At 35.7% G+C, this 15329-nt stretch overlaps 2 protein-coding genes across 3 annotated transcripts; both read left to right on the top strand.

Moving 5' to 3' along the window:
- The first annotated feature begins 4967 nt into the window (after positions 1-4967).
- LOC127084486 (transcription initiation factor TFIID subunit 15b) lies at positions 4968-7900 on the top strand. Of its 2 annotated transcripts, XR_007788721.1 has the most exons (7): positions 4968-5381; positions 5467-5581; positions 5704-6397; positions 6647-6797; positions 6894-6975; positions 7361-7544; positions 7660-7900. XR_007788721.1 is itself a non-coding variant. In XM_051024945.1 (6 exons), exons 1-6 carry the CDS (start codon positions 5054-5056, stop codon positions 7455-7457), a joined length of 1467 nt encoding a protein of 488 aa, XP_050880902.1. In that variant the 5' UTR covers positions 4968-5053; the 3' UTR covers positions 7458-7900. The 2 variants fall into 2 exon arrangements, 1 of the variants encoding a protein (XP_050880902.1); XM_051024945.1 differs by having other exon boundaries at positions 7361-7900.
- Positions 7901-12020: 4120 nt separating this feature from the next.
- Positions 12021-14009, top strand: LOC127084487 (serine/threonine-protein phosphatase 7 long form homolog). The gene is made up of 3 exons (XM_051024947.1): positions 12021-12681; positions 12761-12851; positions 12929-14009. Exons 1-3 carry the CDS (start codon positions 12191-12193, stop codon positions 12950-12952), a joined length of 606 nt encoding a protein of 201 aa, XP_050880904.1. The 5' UTR covers positions 12021-12190; the 3' UTR covers positions 12953-14009.
- Positions 14010-15329: the final 1320 nt, after the last annotated feature.

Here is a 15329-nt window from a genome sequence, read left to right as displayed (position 1 = left end):
TTTTGGAAATTTTGAATTTCGTGTGGGCATGTTGCACTTTCCGCCCCAACCCCCTCAATGGCGCATTGTGAGTCACCCTCATTCTATCATGTTCTAAACACATTGAGGTCAATGTTTAGTTCAAGTGTGGGGGAGGTTTTCCTATGCTTTTTGATTTTATTTTTGTTTTGTTTTATGTTTTATTTGATTAGTTCCCAATTTTTACCGTTCATATTTGGTTTATTTTTACTGTCGGGTATCATGTGCTGCATGTATTTCAGGTTCTTGGTATTATAGTTGGATGAGGTAATGATCAATAGCGGTAATGGATAAAATGATCACTCCACTTACTATTGCTTGTTGTGAAGGATCTTCCCAGAAAGTTGATACTGCTGAAGAAAAGATCGGACGTAACTTATAAAGCTCAACTAATGTAGGTTCCCTGTGCATTCTGAGTTGAGTAAGAAGCCGCACAATACTTGAAGTATTGTGGATGCTGTCAAGCTTTACCTAACATGGTGAGTGCATAAAAATCCAAACACATTTTTCATCATGAGCAATATTCAGGTATGTCTTTATCACTTTGACTTTGCGTAGGTTCTCTGGGAATTTCACTACATGTATACACACACTGAGGCACGCTGTTTGATTATAGCCTTGAGCCTTTCTAGCCATCTCGTTAATGTTATCATTTGTTAACCCCATTTGAGCATGTACCCTTTGTTTGTCTAACCACATAAATGTAACCCGCGACCCAAAACACTTCCTTACCCTGTTCGGAGTTAATGTGATGTCATTAAGTTGTGTTAAATTCTAAGTTTGGGGCAAACCCCATAAGTATTAAAAACCAAGGTGAGTGCGAAAAAAAATTAAGAAGAAGAAAAACGACCATTGAAAAATGAGAAAACAAAATGTAGTCGATGGTTCAAAAGAAGCACTCACCGAAGGAAGAGCACTCAGTTGAAAAAAAAAAGAGAAGATAAAAAAAACTGCGTAATTGAAAAAGAAAAGAAGTAAAATGAACAAACACAGTGAAAAGAATAATGACATTGACTCTGAACCCAAAACCATTTGTTTCCACTTTTGTTTGTATTTACCACACCATAACCCAAGCCCCGTTACAACCCGAAAGACCTTAAAAAGTGTGTGTTGTGTGTAGTTGATATGAAGGACAAAGTATTCAAACTTATGAGTTGATATTGCATATTCTGAATTGTGAGTGAAAACACTTTAACCCCGAGAGACTTTGTGAGAGTGTGATATAAGCTAACAAGTGAAGTGGTACCTCAATGTGGAAAAGCAGCGGAAAACTCATTAGGAAAAACAGGGACTATGAACGGGAGAGTGAAGGCGTTGGCGAAAGATCTCGACAATATTTTGGTAAGAATGAAAATTTTGGGAAGAAATGAGCTAAGTTTGAGATTGTGATTGGTCACCATTTTCACTATATTTTCGTTGCTTATTTGACAAGAAACCAAAGATTTTGAGACACTGTGTATGCATTATGGTACCTTTAAAGTTATTAACATTTCCGTAAGTTATTTAAGCAATTTTATTAATTGTCAGTTTTATTTTGTGTTTTCATGATTTTACACTTTGGTTCTCGTGTTTATGCCCTCCAGGTCCACGGAGAAGATCCCAACAGACTCAATGCGAGAAAGTGGAAAGTTCTGGTGGTCGAAAAAAGAGGCCTGACATGGCCACCCGTGTCAGGAGAAAGACCAAGAAAGAAGAAGTAATGCCCAAGACAGTGGCCTGACACGACTAGTGTCAGCCCAAATCGCTAATTTTCCAGTTTTTGGGCTTTTTCACCGAGCTTAAGCTGCAGGGATGTTTTAGAGATTTCCACCTTCTACCAAGGGATTTTCACTATATTAAGAGAGTTTCTACAAGAGAAAATATCATCTTGGAACGAGGCGAACACAAAATTGTCAGACGAGCAAGGACTACAGAGATCAAGGAATTCAGAGAGCAGAAGGTTTTCATGAGCGGAAGCGATTGAAGATCCAAGTCATCTAATTACTTGTAATGTGTATTTTTTTTCCTGAATTTGTTTTGAACAATATGAGTAGCTAAACCCCTCAATGCTAGGGGAGTCCCTGATTTAGAATTGTAATGACTATGAGTTTACGATTGCATTTATAATATTGTTTTTATGGTAATCTTTTGATGTGTCTAATGCTTTCTCTTTCGGACCAATTGAGATTGTTGTATGGTTATCAATAAGGCTCGATCGCCATTGATAAGCTTTTCATTAGAGTACTCTGCAGTAGATATCGTATAGGACTAGGGATACCCTGTATGAATCAGAACATTCCTGATATAATAAAGCTTAACTTCACCCTAATTGCCTATGGACATAGAAATTAGGGTAGTATGATTAAAGGTTTTCTCACTAAGGACTTGAGAGAAAATACCCTTGAGAACTGGTTGTAATTGATATTTGTTAATGCAATAGTGACTCAGAGTTGTTACAGGGATAAATCATACACCTTCCCTGACATTGTTCCTTATACCTTGAAAACTTTTATTTTTTATTATTATTTTCATTTGCCTTTATTTTTATAATTTTGAATTTAAAAACCCCAATTATAAATTTTGTTTAATTAAACGATAAACTGAACTCAATATTAACTTGCAGTCCTTGAGATCGACATTCGGGGAATTTCCCTTTTATTACTATAACAGGTAAAATAGTACACTTACTATTTTTTCGATTAGAGACAACAGTGATTGCAATGAAAACCTTGTGCGAAAGACTCTCCACCCAAGTCTGAGAGCTTGCTTGAGATATGAGAGGTTGAGTAGTATTGGTCCCCGAGGTACCTTCCTCGTAAGGGTCGTACGAGAACCTCACTTAATGGTAAACTCTCTTAAGGGGATTGATGACCGTCGTGCTTTCGGCGTAAGCATCTTTTCCTTTATTAGAGTCCATGACCATAAAACCCCCTTTTTAAAAACATTTAACCATGGCCAGCCTAGACCGATGGTCGCAGTATAGGTCCCCGAGGTGCTTTCTTCGTAGGGGTTGATATGAAGATCTCACTTAGAATATATGACATTGATGGAGCAGTCGCATGACAAGTAAATTAACATAAGCGACTGACAGTCAAGGAAGTCCATGACTCTAGGGGGCAGTGTCTGACACCCAATTTATCAAAAGCCCTAGATCATGCAAAGCGAGAACCTTGGTTTACAAAGCAGTCATTATTAAACCTCACGCTTTGTCTCGATGGTCCGAAACTTCGGACATATGCCTAAGTTCCGTGGAAATTAATTAAAACCAATCATTCATTCATTCATACATTCATTCATCATCAAACTAATAAGCAAAACTCTTAAGATTTTTGTCTGTTCAAACACATAATTACAAGACTTTTTACCGACACAATCATGAATTCCTTAACAAGGAAAAACACTTTTACCTTCAACATTGAAGGTACTTTGCTCAAAAGTAACAACCCTCAAGGATAACAAATTCAGAGTCAATTTTGGGAACATCATAGATCTTCTAACCGAGAAAGTTGACTATGATGTTATCACTATAATGACCCAATACTACAACGTCCATTTGAGATGCTTCACCATCCCCGATTTTCAAATCTCTCCAACCTTGGAAGACCTTGAGAGACTCCTTAACCGATCAATAAAAGAATACAACCCCTTTCCCAAATTGGAAGAAGTTTTCTGCTTGAACGAGCTCTCAATTATTTTGGGTATCAACTCCAACAAGCTAGTGGCCAATTGAGGTACTAAAGGTTTCGTCAAGGGTTTGACTCAAAAGTTCCTCGAAGCCCATGCTTGGGAGATGTTAAAGGAAGAAAGGCCTGACTTTTGTAGTGCAACCTTAACACTTCTGATTCATGGAATTATTATATTCTCAAATATAGATAACTTCGTGGATCACTTGGAGGTTGAAGTCTTTCTAACAAAGAACTCAGTGTCTTTTCTACTTGCCGACTTCTACCATACCTTCCATACAAGGCATGAGAAGAAATGAGGTACCTTCCTCTGTTGTGCTCCCCTGTTGCACATATGAATGAGGGATCACATGCCTTAATATGGAATTTTTTTCAAAGAAATATAACATGACCTCAAAAGTTCGCATCTCTCTTCGCCAGTTCAATTTTATGGTACAAGAGAGAATGAGATACAAAAGATGTCATTGCAAGATGTGGAGGGTTCCTGAACATACCCTTAATAGGAACACAAGGTTGTATCAACTATAACTCCGCTTTACTCAAAAGACAATTGAGGTACGCCATGTTGAGTCCTCCCGAGTAAAAATACTTTATTCCTTTCATCGTCAATACCGTAGATCCGCTCGATTCAAACGTGAAGAGACTGCAAAGAGCTTGGATAAACATAATACGCATTGACCAAGAGTGGAGTAAGAAGAACATCCTAGCCAAGGAACCCTATTTTGTGTGGGTAAAAGAGAGGGCTAGGTTTGTCAAGATGTCGTTCCTGCTTGACCCTTCTTCATTCCTGTTGATGCCCGAGCCCGAGCCTATCCTGCAAGAGGACATGGACAAACTTACCAACCAAATCAAAGAGCTTGAGTTGGAGAACACTCAATTATGAGTCCAACTCAATCGTGCCAAGGAACGTAACCATGTATTGGAAGACAAGGATAAGCAAATCTATGAGAAGTTCAAGGATAGCAAGAAGAGACTCCGAGCAGCGGGGAGCCAAAGAGTTTGGGTCGGTGGAGTTTGAGTGAATATGTATAAAATTTTATAAGTTTCAAAAATTTGATATTGATTATACACTTGTTTATCAATTTTTTTTATAAAAGCATCCAAATAAAATCCTTTCAATAAAGGTTAAAAATGAAAATCAAGAGGACTTTGAAAATATTGGAGGGTGGAGTATGAGTTTCTCTAGCAAAACACAGGGGTGTGAAAAGTAGGCCCAAGACCTTTTTATGTAACGGCTAGCCCATGTTTCTGATTAGTATACTCAGTGTAGCCTTTTTGGCCCATTTTCTACTACATTCTTTACACTTCACAAGCTTCCGTGACCAAAAATCTCAGTTTCTCTCGTGTGGTCGTAGCAAACCCTAGATCGAATAATGTCTGGAGGGTACGGTCATGATGGCGGAGGTGGTTCTGCGCCATCTTCCTATGGAGCTAGTGGTGGATACGGTTCAACCGGTGGTTACGGAGGTGGCGCAGGTGGAAATTATGGAGGAGGCAGCGCTGGTGGTTATGGCGGGAATGAAAGCGGCGGTGGTTACGGAGGGAAAGGTAGCGGAAACGGTGGTGGCGCCGGATATGGAGGTGGCGATGGTGGAGGTGGAGGTTATGGCGGAAGGAGTGGATACGGTGGAACCGATGGAGGGGGATATGGTGGAAGAGGCGGCGGTGGCAGTAGGGGAAGTGGTGGATATGGAGGTCGAGGTTTGTAATTTTGGTCTATCATTTTTTATTGCTTTTTTCGTGTATTCTCAATTTTGCGAACCTTAATTGATGTGAACTTAAGCAGGTGGTGGTGGTGGATTTCAAGGCGGAGATCGCGGTGGTAGAGGTGGTGGTGGCCGTGGTGGCCGCGGTGGAGGTGGAAGTGGCAGAGATGGAGATTGGCGTTGCCCTAATGAAAGGTATTCTATTTGCTTTAGAGGATAAATTTCTGTTTTCATTCAAATATACTTCTGTTGATTGTTAGGTTTCATATGATTCTGATTTGTTATATATTTTTATGCTATATTATTTGTTGTGGTAGTTGTGGGAACGTGAACTTTGCCAGAAGAAATGAGTGTAACAAGTGTGGCACTCCATGTCCTACCAGCGGTAATGACCGCAGTGGCGGTGGTAGTGGTGGTGGATATAATAGAGGAGGAAGTGGCGGGGGATATGGCAGTAACCAAGGCGGTAGATCTGGGAACTACGATGGAGGTAGAACTAATGACTATAACGGTGGAAGGAGTAATAACAATGATGGCCGTGGTGGAGGGAGCAATAGGGGTGGCTCATATGGTGGTGGTAATCAAGGCAGAGACGATGGGGGCTATGGTCAAGCTCCTCCTCCTGCTGCTGCTCAGTCTTATGGTGGTGGTGGAAACTACCCTCCTACTTATGGTGGGAATGCAAATTATGGAACAGATGCTGTTCCTCCACCCACAAGCTATACTGGTGGACCTAATTCATATCCTCCTTCATATGGAGGGAACACTGGTGGTTATGGTGGAGATAATCAAGGTGATGCACGGAGTGGTGGTAGGGCTGCACCTCCAGCTGGGCACGACAGTGGTAATCGTGGTGGATTTGGTGGAGCTCCTTCTGAGTCAGCAGCTCCAGTGAAGCAGTGCGATAAGAATTGTGGAGATACATGTGACAACTCTAGAATCTACATCTCAAACTTACCACCCGATGTGACTGTTGATGAATTGCAACAACTTTTTGGAGGCATTGGACAAGTAATGTTCTGATCTGTTGACTTTTGCACTTTTTAGCTGTCTCAATATTTCATGTGGAAGTATATCTTTAAGAGTAAATTCATAGTTTTCATTTTTAGGCATAACCATATTTTTGAGGTACATTTTGAATTGCACTTTGTGTAAGTAACAACCCTTGTAATGGTGGAATTAGATTTTTTTATTCTCTATGTGGACAATTAGAGGCTTCAACATTATAGACATTTTGTTATATTTGTTTTAACTGCCTAGGTTGGAAGAATTAAGCAGAAGAGGGGTTATAAAGATCAATGGCCTTACAACATAAAGATTTATACCGATGAGAATGGAAAAAACAAGGGTGATGCATGCCTTGCTTATGAAGATCCCTTTGCAGCTCACTCTGCTGGCGGTTTTTACAACGGTACTACTTTGAACTACCTTTTTCCCTGCTGTATAGTGTAGTTAATGATATAATTTCTTGTATGAAGTTCAACTAATCATGAATCTGCATTTTCAGACTATGATTTGAGGGGTTACAAAATCAGTGTTGCAATGGCAGAGAAATCTGCACCAAGGGCTCCACAAGCAAATAACCATGGGTATGCATTACTCACCATGCACTATGTATTATAATACTTCTAATGTGTTCACTCGTTAAATCTCTATGTACATCATCTTTTCTTCTTTTTTCATGCTTTTAAGCTTAAATGTCATGGTTGGAGACTATTCAGCTCATAAACTTCCAATCGTCTCATCACCATCGTAGCAACAATGGAAATTATAAATGATTATCCAATTTAATTTTATGCTTGATTCAATTTGAATTTTTGTACTTTTACAATTATTTGGTATTTATAGTCTTGTTATACTGATGACATAACTCAACTGACCATGTTTATATATTACATATTTATAGTCTTATATATGATAATTCTCTCTTTTGAAGTTTATATTAATAGCTGTTCTTGTTTTATATTTTTATAGGGGCAATAGGGGTGGCTATGGTGGAGATAGGCGCAGAGACAATTCAGGCCCTGATCGACGGGATCATTATAGTGGGAATCGGTCACGCCCATACTAGAGATTTGTGATTAAACGTTTTATGTATACTGTGGTCTGAGGGATTTATTATTTCAGTTGGCTGGTATCTTGAACTGGATGCTAAGAGGTAGGTTGTTCGCTTACTCTGAGCAAGACCTCTTCGCTCCTCTGCTTTTTCGTTTATTAGTAGGGGGTTGAGTTTTTAGTTGGGGATTAATTTGATTATGTGAATGTTTTTATAGAGGCATGTGGATAGTCTCCAAATAATCGCTGCTAAAGTAGGTTGATTATTACAGGTGAGTGCTGCTTTCATGAAAACATGCTTTATACTTGCTTGATATTAAACCATGTGTCATTATGTGGATAAATGCTTGCATCCCTGGCTCATCCCATGTGGCATCTGGTACAAGCAGGTGATTGCATTAATGAATAGAATACTGTATATCAGTCATATTTTGATGGATCAATTATCCCATTTAGTTAGTGTGTTTCAAGTGCAATTTGTTTTGCCAGGATATTAGTGATTCTGCATGTATTTATCTTCAAATTCGTTCACAATCTTTTCATTACAAGTTCTACAATGATGTCCTGTTGGAAAGCAATTTCTACAAGTCTTTTATTGTTCTAAACTTGATCCACTATTGACAAGTTTTGATAACTTTTTGAATTGGCTGTCAAGCTGCTCAAGGTTAACTTGTGTTGTTGATAAGCTAACTTTATACAGTCAACATCCAACTTTATCAGTCAGGGTTCTTTAATGTTTTGAAAGTTTAGCAACAAATTTGAACTAGTCACCTTTAATAACAACTTACATTTTTGTGATTATAAATATAATTTGACTAGTTAAATTGGTTGATGTATGCAAAAAACTTGATATTTTTTGTTATTATTTTTTCTAGTTGAAAAGCTTTATATTTTGGAGGTGATTAGTATTTGGTTCTTGAATTTTTGTTATCAGACAACGTAGTCCCTGAATTTAAAGAATGTCAATCCATTTAGTCTCTGGCTTTATCCCATGGTTTTTAGTTTTGATGTCAATCGATTTAGTCTCTGGCTTTGTCCCATGGTTTTTAATTTTGATGTCAATCGATTTAGTCTCTGGCTTTATCCCATGGTTTTTAATTTTGATTGGGTTAATGTTAGTTTTTCTTTTCATCAAATTTTTTCTGTGTTATCATATCTATTATTATTGTTAATTTTGGCTCATTAGATTGGATTGGGTTCCATCGATTTATAATTTGAAGCTCTTTATCATTTTAAGCTATGTTGAGTGTTTTTCTCGTGGCCATCTGTGGTAACCTATCCAGTGCTTGTTGTTGATGCTTTCACCAGCCTTCACTTATGTTGTGTCTCCTGCCACTGAGTACAATTCTTTGTGAAGCTTTTTCACATTATTTCCCACATTAATCCCCACTCTATATTTGACCTCAACTGCAAGCAGAATGATCTTTCATGGGTTGGTTGAGAAGCGGCAGACTTGTTTTCTTTCTTTACATTGGATTTTTTATTTAGGTCTAGATTCAGTGTGTTGATGATTTAGGTGGCCGAATGTTTGATTGCTTTATTCTTCTTTGGTAGGTCTTCACCCTATAATGCATAGATTGGTGTGATGCCATGACTTTTCTCTAACATTCTCCCCCATAAATATGGTTTTATCAGATTAAGTAATAGTAATAGTCACCGCCAAATGTCTTTTTCTAGCTGTTTTTTTCTAAAAAAAATCTTAGTGCTATGTGTAGCTTACATGCCTGTTTTATTCGTTGTTGGTATAATACAGCGACTTTGTTGTAGATATTGTGATGAACAAAATGTGTTGGTACAATATTAAAAAAAAATCATTATTCTGTATATGTTTATGTGTTTTAAACTTTTGTATAGTACAAAATTCATTATAAATAGTCTATGAAAACCAGGTATTTAATGAATGCATTAAGTGTATTTAGGTCTCTTGAGTCTACTTGTTACTTCTCTCAAAGGACCAAGAAAGACCAATAAATAATCACGTCCTAGATACAGTTAAACCAGAGGGGCCTAATCCGTAAGTAAATTGACTAACTAAATGGCCTTGAGATTTGCAAAAAAAAATGGTTGTGCAACTTGCATCCTTATTTATTTTTGTGTATGATAAATAATGTAATCAATTTTGATTACACAACTATTGTGCACGTCAATAAGGTTTTCATGAAAAGTTTGTGTACAATTTTGATGAGGCTATTTCTTATATGTAAGTAGCATGACTTTTTTGCCCATAGTCCTCGTATTGAAAATTAAATTTCAATATGTCCCTTTCTGAATTTTTTTTCTAGAATGCGCCACTTTTTCCTTTGGACTCGCCCATTCAATGGACGAGTGGGTGAGGTGTTTCATTTGATGGGTGAACTCCGTCAATGGTTGGCCGAACTTATGAAGGACAATTTTTTTTATTTTTTTATTTTAAATATAATTTTATAATTTAATTATCTTATTAAAATTATTATTAAATAGTTTTTTAATTAATTCTATATTTAAATAATAAAAATATTTTTTTTAAAAAATATTAATAGTATTTTTGTAAAATATTAATAATGGTTTTTTAATATTTTTTTTAAAATATTAATAATATTTTTATAAAATACTAATAATAGTTTTTAATATATTTTTAAAAATATTAATAATACAAAATATTTTTTTTAAAAATATTAATAATAAAACTATAAATATTATAATGAAGGCATATAATGAATTCTAATGAGTAATAATAATTTTAGTGATATAATAGAAGAAATACATTTTATTTATAGTGACCGTCTGTTTCATATCTTGTGTTAAGTTTTTTTGTGTTTTTCTTTCAAGTCTTCTTGTCTTTGCCTTGCGGGAGACGAAGATAAGTTGGAAGACATATCTTCATGTTGTTCTTGTTGTTGACTTTGATGTTGTTGTGATGTGTTTGGAGGCATATCAATACTGTTAAGTTCTTGAATGAAAACAGAAGACATATTCAGTAGACGATCATTGGTGAGGTCAAAGTCAGGTAGTAAATGTGTGGGTTGTGTGTAGGTGTTGTGATGAGTGTGTTAGATAGAAAGATAATATACATCATCAATGTTGTATGTAGGAGTGAGTTGTGCAAATGAGGGTTTGAGTTATCAAAGTAAGGTTGATGAATTGGAGTGTATTGTATGGATGGACGTAGCTTGGTTTGTTGTTGATATTGTTGGTTGTAAAATTAGTTTGTTTGAGGGAATGGAGTGTGGGGATTATGATGTTGTGTTGAAGTGGAATAAATAATGTGTTGTTGGATGGTCTGGGTGTGTTGGTAAGTTTGTTGTGATGACGATTGCAATGAAGATATCATCGACACATCGCTAACACCAAATAGATCTTCAAATCGAACCTCTTCATGATCATCCTCACTATTGTTGCCTATCTCTTCATTTGGTATGAAATGTGCATTATTTTGAGTCGGTTCTTCGTCAATGGTTTGACTTATTCCGTACCGGTGTGATTGTATGGATTACGTTGGATATGTTTCAAGATTTTCAAGTAGACGAACATATATCTCAATGGTGGGTAACTGAGAAAATGTTATATGACATTGAAACATTGACTTGACATCTTCGTCATTCTCAATGAGTGTCATTATGTAAAAGACAGTATCACCGTCTCCATTAATTAATGGATGGTGAAAAATAATGTCTTCAACACAAATTTGTAACTTTTTCTCAATTCAATCTTTTAGATGATGGAAGTTTTGAATAAATGCACATTTGTTTTGCTAAATGAGAATCCCTTATTAACATCTGTGAAAATTGACCTGTTAGAATGGATAAACATAACTAAATTTCTTTGAGCCATGAATGTAGGAGATTTGGTTTGATGACAATGGATAAAGATATGAATGTAGGAGATTTGGTTTGATGACAATGAATACCATTAAACACCTAATTTATAGTAAAAAAAACAATGTCCAAGTAAACCAAACCCTAAAGACCAAATTTATATTTTAAAAATCAGTCAGAAGTAGCTTGTCCTTCAATTTGACGAGAGAGAAAACGTGACGATTCAAAACCCTAGAAGACTTAGCTCGTCCTTTTGTTGGACGAGTCAACAAGATGCAAGACTTAGCTCGGCCATCAAAGGGGCGAGTCTGTACGCATGCAACTTTGCAGTCACATTTCCAATCAGCCAAGGAATCGTTCTTGCAGGGATTCCTTGCAAAGTCACACGATAAATGAATTTTTGCATGCATGCACTCACAAGTCCAATCAATCTACACTATTTTCACCAATTGATTTAATATTTTTTCACCATTATAAATTAACCTTTCCTCTACCATTCATTCTTATCAACTTCCTTCAGTTTCTATTTCACAAATCCAATTCACATTAAATATTCACTCTCTTCTATTTCACAAATCTAAAATGTCTTTGTTGTGGATGGACGAATCACACCGTGAAACAACAGCGAACATTGCCGAATATATAAGTCTGTGTATTCTTTACTTTAACACTTTTTTATCAACTATCTTCAGTTTCTCACATCAAATATTCATTACCATTTTTATTTGAATTTCAGGAAGACACTAGGTTCCGGGTCCATTCTCACACTTAAATTCAACCAAATGCGGTTATAATTCCGTATTTGGAACTGACTGGTTTTGCAAATGTAGCCAAGATAGTAAATTTAAAAGTAGATTCTAAACTAATTGTTGCATTGTTAGAGAGATGGAGACCTGAGACACATACATTTTATTTACCAAATGGTGAATGTACTATCACACTGGAGGATGTGAGTATGTTACTCGGTCTCCGAATTAATGGTAAAGTTGTTAATGACCTAACAAATGTAACCAATGATGTTTACATGGAGAATTTGGGCGTCGAACCAACCGCTTCAGATAAAAATGGGGCTTCTATCAAAATTGTTTGGTTAAAAGCTCTATTAACACAGCTAAAAATTAACTCTAACCCGACAGAGGCGAAAAATATTCTCAATTCAAAAGTTTATATTTTACTATTAATTGTTACTTTTTTAATGTCAGATAAGAGTCACAATTTATTGCATTCTTCTTGGTTACCTTTAGTAGGAAACCTAGAAAAATGTAACACATACAGTTGGGGTTCCGCTTGTCTGACAACACTATATAGACATATGTTCAAGGCCACCCATAAAGGAGTCAAGAGAATAAGAGGCTGTAGTGTATTACTAAGTGTATGGGCATTCACACGCATATCCTTGTTTGCCCTAGTTAGTAACGAGGTTCCATCACATCCGTATGCATTAAGGTACTGATTTTTATTGAAATGCAATTTATATTTCTCAAAGTTAATTATACGTCGCTTTAAGTTTTTTTTTATATGCAAGATGGTGCAAACGAGGTATGCATTACGAAAATAATTCTCGTCATCATCTACGGGAGTACCGTGTTGCAATTGAACACATGGAAGAAAACGATGTAAGAATGCTTAATTATAATATTCAACTTATCTAAATTTCTTTTATACATTCTAATAGTTATATTTATTTTAACAGTTTATATGGAGGCCGTACATATAATATTTAGTGCATGATTATAGTGACAGCCGAGTTTGGAGTGCAACGACATATATATTATGTTTCTTTACCGTTGAGATGCATCAGGTCAAACTCCAATTTGGATTTGAATAACAAATCCCGTCTCAACCAAGATGTCTAAGTGAACACCATAATTTGACTATGGTCCAAGCTTGGGATAAACATTGACAAGATTTAAACAAAGAAGAGCTAAAAGAATGGAAAATGGAAGGCATTTGGTGTTACAAGGTAACTCGGTTATTGGTGAGTCTAAGCCAGGTAGAGAATACATGAATTGGTTTTTGTCAATTCCTTTTACGCACGTTGCTCCAACACAATTTTTGACTGATCCTCGTCGTGTAGCTTCTTCAACCCAACAAACAACATCACCCTTACATCAAGACATTCCCCCGCATACACATCCAAATTTGGGGTCCAACCATCATCATCAGCTCAACAAACTTACCAACACTCCCTACCATCCAACAACACACCATTTATTCCACCTCAACCCAACACCATAATCCCCACACTTTATTCCCACAAACAAACTACTTTTACAACCAACAATATCAACAACAAACCAACCTACGTCCACCCATACAATACTCTCCAATTCTTTAACCCAACTTTGATAACTCAAACCCTCATTCTCAACCCCAAACATTTAACACCACATTCGCACAACCCACTCCTACATACAACCCTGATGATGTCTACTATCCCCATATCCAACACACTCAATCCAACACCTACACACAACCCACACATTCACTACCCGACTTTGACCTCACCGATGACCGTCTACTGAATATGCCTTCTTTTTCCATTCAAGAACTCGACGGTATTGATATGCCTCCAAACACATCACAACAACATCAAAGTCAACATGAAGATCTGTCTTCCGACTCATCTCCGTCTCTCGCAAGACAAAGACAAGAAGACTTGGGCAAGGGAAAACGCAAAAAAGTTGGCACAAGATGTGGAACAGGCGGTCACTATAAATAAAATGTATTTCTTCCATTATATCAATAAAGTTATTATTACTCATTACAATTCATTATATGCCTCATTATAATATTTATAGTTTTATTATTAGTATTTTAAAAAAAAAATAGAAAATTATTATTAGTATTTTACAAAAATATTATTAGTATTTTAAAAAAAAATCATTTTTATTATTTAAATATAGAATTAATTAAAAAACTATTTAATAATAATTTTAATAAGGTAATTAAATTATAAAATTGTATTTAAAAAACAAATTCTCCTTCACAAGCTCGGCCAACTATTGGTCGAGTCTACCTATCAAATGAAACGCTTCACCCACTCGTCCATTGAATGAGCGAGTCCAAAGGAAAAAGTAGGGCATTCTGGGATTTTTTTTCTTCCAGAAAGGGGCATATTGGGATTTAATTTTCAATATGGGGGCACTATGGACAAAAAGTAAAGTAGCATCCTTTGGGTATCTTTGGGAAAAAAGGTCACGGGTAAAAAATGGGTATTTATTCAGGTGAACACTTTTTAATTTATTTTTTAAAAAATTAAAATTTTAAATCAATTTACACTAAAGATATCGGTATTAGGGCTGTACGTTGGTTGGGTTGGATCGGGTTTGACCTAATCCGTTATCCAACCTGTTCAAACTTCAACGGATTGAGTCCGTCGTCCAAACTGCAATATCATTGTCAAAATCAATCCGAACGAGTCTGTTCATTAATGAGTTGAGTTGGGTTGAGTTCACAGATCGTGTTTCAAATGAAAAATATATTTTTTATGATTTTTTTGTCGATTTTGAAAAAATAATACAATTATATTCGTTTATAATATTCAAATTCAATAAAATACATTATATAATATTCAATAAAATTTATCAACACAATATGACGCTTTATAATAGTATAAAGTATAAAATTTAACGTTATTTTCACCTAAGTTGGAAATGATATAAAAGAAAATAAGAAATAACATTTAATCATAGAATTACGTAAACTCATTGGTCTAATAGTATTATTGGCAGAGAATATTTTTTTTTTGAAAAAATTATGATTATTAATGAGATATTAATTTTATATTTTTATTTAAAATAATAAGAAATTATTACACATCAATGAATTTGGTCAATGAGTCGTAAAATTCAAATCCGATATCTGAACAAAAACTATACGAATTGTTATGGATTGGATTGGATATATTCATAAATATATAAGTTCAGATAATTTATAGATTGAGTTGATTCGCGTCAACGAATTTGTGGATCCGCATCTATGAACACCTCCAATAGATATCTAATTAAAAGTTATGGATATATAAGAATTTATTTACCATTTATTTACCAGTACATATTTATTTATGAGTAGGTTAATAATTTAATGATATT

The sequence above is a fragment of the Lathyrus oleraceus genome, chromosome 5 (assembly GCF_024323335.1).
Source record: "Lathyrus oleraceus cultivar Zhongwan6 chromosome 5, CAAS_Psat_ZW6_1.0, whole genome shotgun sequence".
Lineage (NCBI taxonomy): Eukaryota > Viridiplantae > Streptophyta > Magnoliopsida > Fabales > Fabaceae > Lathyrus > Lathyrus oleraceus.
The sequence above is the reverse complement of the archived record's forward strand: the minus strand, read 5'-3'. Positions and strand labels throughout refer to the sequence as shown.